The 9520-nt window shown below is 40.8% G+C and overlaps 2 gene segments (V, D, J or C); one reads left to right on the top strand and one right to left on the bottom strand.

Moving 5' to 3' along the window:
- LOC111139954 overlaps positions 1-7575 on the top strand; it is a 14007-nt gene extending 6432 nt beyond the window's left edge. The window contains 1 exon segment of the V gene segment in view: positions 7468-7575. Coding sequence covers positions 7468-7575 — 108 coding nt within the window.
- Positions 7576-7827: 252 nt separating this feature from the next.
- On the bottom strand, positions 7828-8434 carry LOC111139953. The segment is given in 2 exon segments: positions 7828-8258; positions 8359-8434. Coding segments are annotated over 2 exon segments (477 nt in total).
- Between the last annotated feature and the right edge of the window lie 1086 nt (positions 8435-9520).

The following is a 9520-nucleotide window of genomic DNA, read 5'->3' as shown; positions in this document are numbered from 1 at the left end:
GGGAAAAATGGACAGCTATATGCAGAAGAATGAAACTCGACCATTCTCTTACACCGTACACAAAGATAAACTCAAAATGGATAAAAGAACTCAACGTGAGACAAGAATCCATCAGAATCCTAGAGGAGAACAAAGGCAGTAATCTCTTCGATATCAGCCACAGCAACTTCTTTCAAGATATGTCTCCAAAGGCAAAGGAAACAAAAGCGAAGATCAACTTTTGTGACTTCAGCAAGATCAAAAGCTTCTGCACAGCAAAGGAAAGAGTCAAGAAAACAAAAAGGCAACCCACGGAATGGGAGAAGATATTTGCAAATGACAGTACAGACAAAAGGTTTATATCCAGGATCTATAAAAAAAACTCCTCAAACTCGATACACACAAAACAGACAATCATAAAAAAAAATGGGCAGAAGATATGAACAGACATTTCTCCAATGAAGACATACAAATGGCTATCAGACACATGAAAATGTTCATCATCACTAGCCATCAGGGAGATTCAAATTAAAACCACATTGAGATACCACGTTACACCAGTTAGAATGGCCAAAATTAGCTAGACAGGAAACAATATGTGTTGGAGGGGATGTGGAGAAAGGGGAACCCTCTTCCACTGTTGGTGGGAATGCAAATTGGTGCAGCCACTTTGGAGAACAGCGTGGAGATTCCTCAAGAAATTAAAAATAGAGCTTCCATATGACCCCGCAATTGCACTACTGGGTATTTACCCCAAAGATACAAATGTAGTGAAAAGAAGGGCCATCTGTACCCTAATGTTTATAGCACAATGGCCATGGTCGCCAAACTGTGGAAAGAACCAAGATGCCCTTCAACGGGTGAATGGATAAGGAATATGTGGTCCATATACACTATGGAGTATTATGCCTCCATCAGAGAGGATGAAAACCCAACTTTGTAGCAACATGGACAGGACTGGAAGAGATGATGCTGAGTGAAATAAGTCAAACAGAGAGAGTCAATTATCATATGGTTTCACTTAGTTGTTCAGCATAACAAATAGCATGGAGGGCAATGGGAGTTACAGAGGAGAAGGGAGTTGGAGGAAATTGGAAGGGGAGGTGAACCATGAGAGACTGTGGACTCTGAAAAACAATATGAGGGTTTTGAAGGGCCGGGGGGTGGGAGGTTGGGGGAAACAGGTGGTGGTATTAGAGAGGGCATGGATTGCATGGAGCACTGGGTTTCGTCCAAAAACAATGAATACTGTTATGCTGAAAATAAATATTAAATAAATAAATAAATAAATAAGAAATCATGGTATTAGCAGAAAAACAGACATATAGATCAGTGGAACAGAATAGAGAGGCCAAAAAAGGACCCTCAAGTATCTCCCTTTCTCTCATTAATAAATAAACAAACAAATAAATAAATAAATAAAATCCTTGAATAATATAAAAATAAAAATATTCATGATTCACAATGCAGTGCCACATGGTTAGGACTTAACACCCCAGCTGCTCTTCCTAGCTCATCTGTGTCCACACCTCATGGGCAGCATGTCCAGTAACAATTACCTCCCATGTCCTGCCTCTGTGCAGTAGTCCTGTGCTCCTCTACCTGGTTGGTTCACAGGGTGCTGCTGGGTACTCAGGAAGTATAGACAAGTGTCAGCTGGCATTCCCTTGCACCTCCCATCCTCGGTAGGGAACAAGCCCAAGCTTAAGGATACCCATCTCCCATGTGCTCTTCCCCTGGTCTTCACCACCTGGCATCATCCATGTATTCCAATATCTGCTTCTGAAGGAAATTTTCAGATGAAGGGAAATTTCATTAGTGATTGACACTAAAAATAATAGGGAGCAAGTGTAAGCACAATATCAGATTTTAGCTGCATGGAAAGGGAACCATTGCTTTCGCTCTCAGAAGACAGTGAAGAGGTTTATGAAATGTGTTGAAATACAGAAGTGCCTTCCTTCCTTGGAATCAATCATTGTAATGTTAATACCCGAATTTGCAAAGTGCTAGGTCACTGGGATAAGTGCAATTATAGGCAATTATAAGTGTATCTTTGGGGTAAATACCCAGTAGTGCAATGGCAGGGTCATAGGGAAGCTCTATTTTTAATTTCCTGAGGAATCTCCATGCTGTTCTCCAAAGTGGCTACACCAGCTTGCATTCCCACCAACAGTGTAAGAGGGTTCCCCTTTCTCCACATCCTCTCCAACACATGTTGTTTCCTGTCTTGCTAATTTTGGCCATTCTAACTGGTGTAAGGTGGTATCTCAATGTGGTTTTAATTTGAATCTCCCTGATGGCTAGTGATGATGAACATTTTTTCATGTGTCTGATAGCCATTTGTATGTCTTCATTGGAGAAGTGTCTGTTCATATCTTCTGCCCATTTTTTGATATGATTGTCTGTTTTGTGTGTGTTGAGTTTGAGGAGTTCTTTATAGATCCTGGATATCAAACTTTTGTCTGTGCTGTCATTTGCAAATATCTTCTCCCATTTCGTGGGTTGCCTCTTTGTTTTCCTGACTGTTTCCTTTGTTGTGCAGAAGCTTTTGATTTTGATGAAGTCCCAAAAGTTCACTTTCGCTTTTGTTTCCTTTGCCTTTCGAGACATATCTTGAAAGAAGTTGCTGTGGCTGATATCGAAGAGGTTACTATGTTCACCTCTAGGATTCTGATGGATTCCTGTCTCAGGTTGAGATCTTTTATCCATTTTGAGTTTATCGTTGTGTACGGTGTAAGAGAATGGTTGAGTTTCATTCTTCTGCATATAGCTGTCCAGTTTTCCCAGCACCATTTATTGAAGAGACTGTCTTTTTTCCACTGTATATTTTTTCCTGTTTTGTCAAAGATTATTGGACCATAGAGTTGAGGGTCCATATCTGGGCTCTCTACTCTGTTCCACTGGTCTATGTGTCTGTTTTTATGCTAGTACCATGCTGTCTTGATGATCACAGCTTTGTAATAAAGCTTGAAATCAGGTAATGTGATGCCCCAGTTTTATTTTTGTTTCTCAACATTTCCTTAATGATTCGGGGTCTCTTCTGATTCCATACAAATTTCTGGATTATTTGGTCCAGCTCTTTGAAAAATAACGGTGGAATTTTGATTGGAATGGCATTAAAAGTATAGATTGCTCTAGGCAGTATAGACATTTTAACAATGTGTATTCTTCTGATCCAAGAGCATGGAATGGTCTTCCATCTTTTTGTGTCTTCTTCAATTTCTTTCATGAGTGTTCTGTAGTTCTTCGAGTACAGATCCTTTACCTCTTTGGTTAGGTTTATTCCCAGGTATCTTATGGTTCTTGGTGCTATAGTAAATGGAATCGATTCTCTAATTTCCCTTTCTGTATTTTCATTGGTAGTGTATAAGAATGCCACTGATTTCTGTACATTGACTTTGAATCCTGCCACGTTACTGAATTGCTGTATGAGTTCTAGTAGGTTGGGGGTGGAGTCTTTTGGGTTCTCCATATAAAGAATCATGTCATCTGCGAAGAGAGAGAGTTTGACTTCTTCATTGCCAATTTGGATACCTTTTATTTCACTTTGTTTGCTGATTGCTGTGGCTAAGTGGTGAGAGTGGGCATCCTTGTCGTGTTCCTGATCTAAACGGGAAGGCTGCGAGCTTTTTCCCATTGAGGTTGATATTTGCTGTGGTTCTTTCATAGATAGATTTTATGAGGTTCAGGAATGTTCCCTCTATCCCTGTACTTTGAAGTGTTTTTACCAGGAACGGATGCTGGATTTTGTCAAATGCTTTTTTTGCATCAATTGAGAGGACCATGTGGTTCTTCTCTCTTCTCTTATTGATTTGTTCTATCACATTGATTGATTTGTGAATGTTGAACCATCCTTGTAACTCCAGGATAAATCCCACCTGGTCATGATGGATCAACTTTTTAATGTGCTGTTGGATCCTATTTGCTAGGATGTTGTTGAGAATCTCAGCATCCATATTCATCAGTGATATTGGTCAGAAATCATCCTTTTTGGTAGGGTCTTTGCCTGGATTGGGGATCAGGGTCATGCTGGCTTCATAGAAAGGGTCTGGAAGTTTTCCTTCTGCTTCAATTTTTTGAAACAGCTTCAGGAGAATAGGTGTTATTTCTCCTTTGAAAGTTTGGTAGAATTCTCCACGGAATCCGTAAGGTCCTGGGCTTTTGTTTTTTGGGAGGATTTTGATCACTGTTTCAATCTCATTACTAGATATCGTTCTATTCTAGTTGTCAGTTTATTCCTGGTTCAATTTTGGGAGTTTATAGTTTTCCAGGAATGCATCCACATCATCTAGGTTGCTTAACTTATTGGCATATGACTGTTGATAATAACTTTTGATGATTGTTTCTACTTCCTTGGTGTTAGTTGTGATCTCTCCCTTTTCATTCATAATTTTATTAATTTGAGCTTTCTCTCTTTTCTTTTGGACTAGTGTGACCAATGGTTTATCGATCTTATTGATTCTTTCAAAAAACCTGCTTCTAGTTTCATTGATACATTCTACTGTATCTCTGGTTTCTACCTCATTGATCTCTGCTCTAATCTTGATTATTTCCCTTCTTATGTGTGGAATTGGTTTGATTTGTCGTTGATTCCCCAGTTCTTTAAGGTGTAGAGACAGCTGTTGCATTCTGGATTTTTCAATTTTTTTGAGGGATGCATGGATGGCTATGTATTTGCCCCTTAGGACTGCCTTTGCTGTATCCCATAGGTTTTGGACCGAAGTGTCTTCATTCTAGTTGATTTCCATGAATCGTTTAAGTTATTCATTGATCTCCTGGTTGATCCAAGCATTCTTAAGCAAGGTGGTCTTTAGATTCCAGGTGTTTGTGTTCCTTCTGAACTTTTCCTTGTGATTGAGCTCCAGTTTCAAAGCATTGTGGTCAGAGAATATGCAGTGAAAAATCTCAGTCTTTTGGTATCAGTTAAGTCCTGATTTGTGACCCAGTATGTGGTCTATTCTAGCGAAGTTCCATGTGCACTCGAGAAGAATGAGTATTCTGTGTTTTTAGGGTGGAATGTTCCATATATATCTATAAGATCCATCTGGTCCAATGTGTCATTCAATGCTCTTGTTTCTTTATTGATTTTCTGCTTTGATGATCTGTCTGTTACTGTGAGAGGCATGTTCAGATTTCCTACTGTTAATGTATTCATATCAATATGATTCTTTATCTTGATTAATAGTTTTCTCATGTAATTGGCTGCACCCATATTGGGGGCATAGAGATTTACAATTGTTAGATCATCTTGGTGGATCGTCCCTTTAAGAATGATGTAGTGTCCTTCTGTATCTCTGACTACAGTCTTTCGTTTAAAATCTAATTTATCTGACATGAGAATTGCTACCCTGGCCTTCTTTTGAGGCACATTGGCATGAAAGATTTTTCTCCATCCCTTCACTTTCAGTCTGGGTGTATCCTTAGGTTCGAAATGGGTCTCTTGTAGACAACATATGGATGGGTCCTGTCGTTTTATCCAGTCTGCCACCCTCTGTCATTTTATGGGTGCATTTAGGCCATTCACATTGGGAGTGGTTATTGTTAGATACATTTTTATTAATGTCGTGTTACCTTTGAAGTCTTTCTTTCTGTAGATTGTCTCTATATTTCTGTTCAATGCTATTCTTAGGTTTTTCCTCTTTTATAGAACCCCCCTTAATATTTCCTGCAGTGTGGGCTTGGTGGTCACATACTCTTTGAAACCTTGCCGTTCCTGGAAGCTCTTTATCTCTCCATCCATTTTGAATGTCAGTCTTGCTGGATAAATTATTCCTGGCTGCATGTTCTTCTCATTTAGTTCCCTGAATATATCTTGCCAGCCCTTTCTGGCTTGCCATGTCTCTGTGGACAGGTCTGACGTTTTTCTGATGGGCTTTCCTCTGTACGTAGGAGCTTCTTTGTTTTAGCTGCCTTCAGGAGGACCTGTCTATAATTATAATTCCTCATTCTTACTATCAGGCGTCTCGAGGACTTTCTAGAATCTCTAATCTTGGGGGGGGGGCACCGTTCGGCCTCTAGTACATGAACGCTGGTTCCATTCGCAAGATTGGGAAAATTTTCCTGGAGAACTTGTTCCACTATATCTTCTAGACTTCTTTCTTTCTCCTCCCCTTCAGGAATTCCAATAATTCTGATGTTGGAACGTTTCTTGCAATCATTTATTTCCCTAATTTTGTTTTCGTGGCTTCTGAGCTGTTTGTTCCAGGCTTCCCCCTGATGCTTTCTATCTGTTTGTCCTCCAGATCACTAATTCTATCTTCTGTCTCAGTTACTCTAGCTTTGAGAGAATTTAGATTAGATTGGAACTCATTGAGAGCATTGTGAACCTCATCCCTGGTGGCTTTCAGTTTGGCCCCATTCAATTCCGTTTGGTCATCCATGGCTTTCTCCAACCTAGCTATTGCCTGGATAATTGTTAGCCTCAATTCCCTTTCCCACATGTTGTCTATGTCGATAGCCATTAGCTCTGTTGCAGAAGTCCCATCCTCTGAATTTTTCTTCTGTTGGGCATTCCTCCTCCTAGTCATTTCAGTAAGAGATGGCTGAACGGATGTAGCTGGATGTATCGACCATGGTGCAGTCAAGGTGTACCCTGGTACGTTTCTGCCCACTGGCGTCTTCTGCCCCTGTAGAGATCCAGACGTGTATGATTCTAATCTCAGGCTGATTTCATGGGTGATCGGAGTTCATTGGTAGGTAATCAGCTCATTTTAGGGTACAGGTTGAAATGGCGCCTCCTCCTACTTCCTCGCCATCTTGTCTTCCTCCTACATCATTATTTTTTGATGTAGTGTTCAAAAATCCATTATTTGCGTGTAACACCCAGTGCTCAACCATCATGTGTCCCTATTGCCCATCACCGAGTTTCCCCATCCCACCCCCTCTTATCCCTCCAAAACCCTGCTTGTTCCACAGAGAAACATACTGATTTCTGATATCATTTATTTGGGGTTTTCTCTCTCCTTTTTGATAAATATAGGCAGAGGTTTTTCAATTTTATTGTTCTTTCTTTTTCTCCAGAAAACTAGACCTTGCTTTTTTGTTCTGTTTTGTTTGTTTGTTTGTTTTTGTTTTGTTTTTATATCATTTATTACTGCTCTAGTCTTTACTATTTCCTTCCTTCTCCTGTATTTAGGCTTTAGTCATCAACCTTCTCTAGATCCTTCAGGTGTAAGGTTAGAGTGTTTCATTCAGATTTTTCTTGCTTCTTGAGGTTTTCCTGTATGCTGTGTATTTTTGTCTTAGTACAACTTTTGCTGCAGAGAAATTAGGGGAAAGTGAAAATTTTTCATATTCATGTGTGTGTGTATTTGTGTGTGTTTGTGTGTGTGTGTGTGTGTTTGTGCATGTGTGTGTATTATGTCCAGACTACACATTCACAACTGAAGGGATTTCCACTGCTTTCCCATTTTGTCACTAAAATTGATGCTGTGAGCATTGTAAAAGACAGTGATGCCCCAACCAAGACCCTTTCTTCTTTTGCTGTAGATTGTTGATGCCTCTGGTGGCCTCATGTCCAGCGTGCACTTTATGCTGCTTCTAGGGAGTTTGCACGTTGAGCAGGGTGGACCTGTGATGTACAGTGAGAGCAGCTAAGAGTCCTGTAAAGGCTAACCTGATGAGCACCAGGATATTTATGTTTCATTGGTACTTAGGGACAGGAATGTACAACCTGAGTGACTCTCTATTTTGTGCATTTTAGTATAATTGTTTTCCCATTAGAACAAATTTTTAAAGTCAGAGAGTGAAGAGGTAAGCACAGAATCATGTGTGCAGAGAATGTCCCTGAGGGAAAGTGTTCTCTGGAGAGGAATCACTAGATCCTGAAGGGAAACCTACCCCTAACCTTCATCTGCATCTGCTCCTGGGGCTTAAAGACAGGATTGGTGAGTGGTGTTCACCCCCTGGTGGTCCAGATCCCGTCTTACAGTGAGATTTGTGTCTGGGCTCACACTGATGTCCCCTCACTGTGTCCTTCGCACAGTAATACAGGGCCATGTCCTCGGTTCTCAGGCTCTTCATCTGCAGATACAACGTGTTCTTGCCGTTGTCTCTGGAGATGGTGAATCGACCCTTCACAGAGTCTGCATAGTATGTGTTACCTCCACCACTTCTGATACTTGCGACCCACTGCAGCCCCTTCCCTGGAGCCTGGCAGACCCAGTACATGTAGTAGTTGCTGAAGGTGAATCCAGATGCTGCACAGGAGAGTCTCAGGGATCCCCCAGGCTTCACCAGGTCTCCCCCAGACTCCACCAGCTGCACCTCACACTGGACACCTGCAGACACAAGACATATCAGTAAAGAAACTGTCACATACCCAATGTTTCTCTCACTCATATCCACTCACATACTCAATTATTTTTCTCCATAAATTACCTTTTAAAAGAGCAAGAAGGAAAACCCAGCCCAGCACAAGTTCCATGGTGAATTGTCTGTATTCTGTCCTGATCACTGAATGAATACCTGGGTATCCCAGGCCTGGGGCTCCTCTCCCAGCTGCAGGATCTTGGCTGTGCTGGTTAAATCAGCAGAGAGAAGGCCCTATTTGCATGTCCTCTGGCTATATATTCAGCTTGGGGATCTATTCTTACAGAGAGGCAGTGACCCAAGCTGTTGGAATGCCTTTAATCTATTTAGTGCTAATGACAAATTTTGGAAAAAAAAAAAGTTTTCATTATATAAATTTCCAGTGTGTATACTTGGGTTTGTAAGGTGTCCATGAACACATATGGGGTCAGATTGACCCCAGGATCTTGGTCAGTGCTACCCCCACAGGAGCTGCTGCCCTCCACCCTGAATATCTGCAGGACAGAGTGTCAGGCTATGAGGAATGTGGAATCCCTCCTCTAATGGGGATGGATTGAATTTCTTTATTTTATAGTTTATCATAAATACAGAGCAAATCAGTATCGTGTAGGTGTATTTTCATATCTGTAACATTCCATTCTCTCTGCTTTCCTCCAGGATCACCTTTGTTATTACCTAAAATAAGTTTGATGTGTATATTCGACACAAGATGAATGACCCACATACGGAGTGTGTGATATAACAAACATAGGTGTCAAAATCAACATTACTGACAGTGAGTGTTCCAGTTCTCCTTAAAATTTTCAGCATTACTCCTGGAATTCCTCCTTCCCTTTCCCTTGTTTATCCTGTCCCCACGTAACTATTGTTCTTTCTCATGTCACCTTATACTAGCTTTAATTTTGTATAATTCATTAATGGGTCATTTTACTCTATGTATTTTCTTTGTGGGCCTTCTTTGCACCAGAATCAGTCCTTGTGGATACAGTCATGTTGCTGCCTGCATCAGTAATCACTGGTTTTAATGACTGACAGCTCTGAAGGTAGCAGTAGGAAGCATCAGCTGGAGGAAGATCTGATAGAGCAGAAAGAATCTACTTGCTGCAAGCCTCATCCACAAACCCTCTTGACCCAAGAATTCTTTGTTCCAAAAAAGAGAAGAACTCCCTTGTTTTTCAGGAACCATTTCTGCTGTCTGTGGAGAAGAGAACCAAAGGCAGTAAGAGGTAGA

This window comes from Enhydra lutris, unplaced genomic scaffold (assembly GCF_002288905.1).
Source record: "Enhydra lutris kenyoni isolate GAN:26980312 unplaced genomic scaffold, ASM228890v2 scaffoldscaffold127, whole genome shotgun sequence".
Lineage (NCBI taxonomy): Eukaryota > Metazoa > Chordata > Mammalia > Carnivora > Mustelidae > Enhydra > Enhydra lutris.
This window is presented reverse-complemented; position numbering and strand designations above follow the sequence as displayed.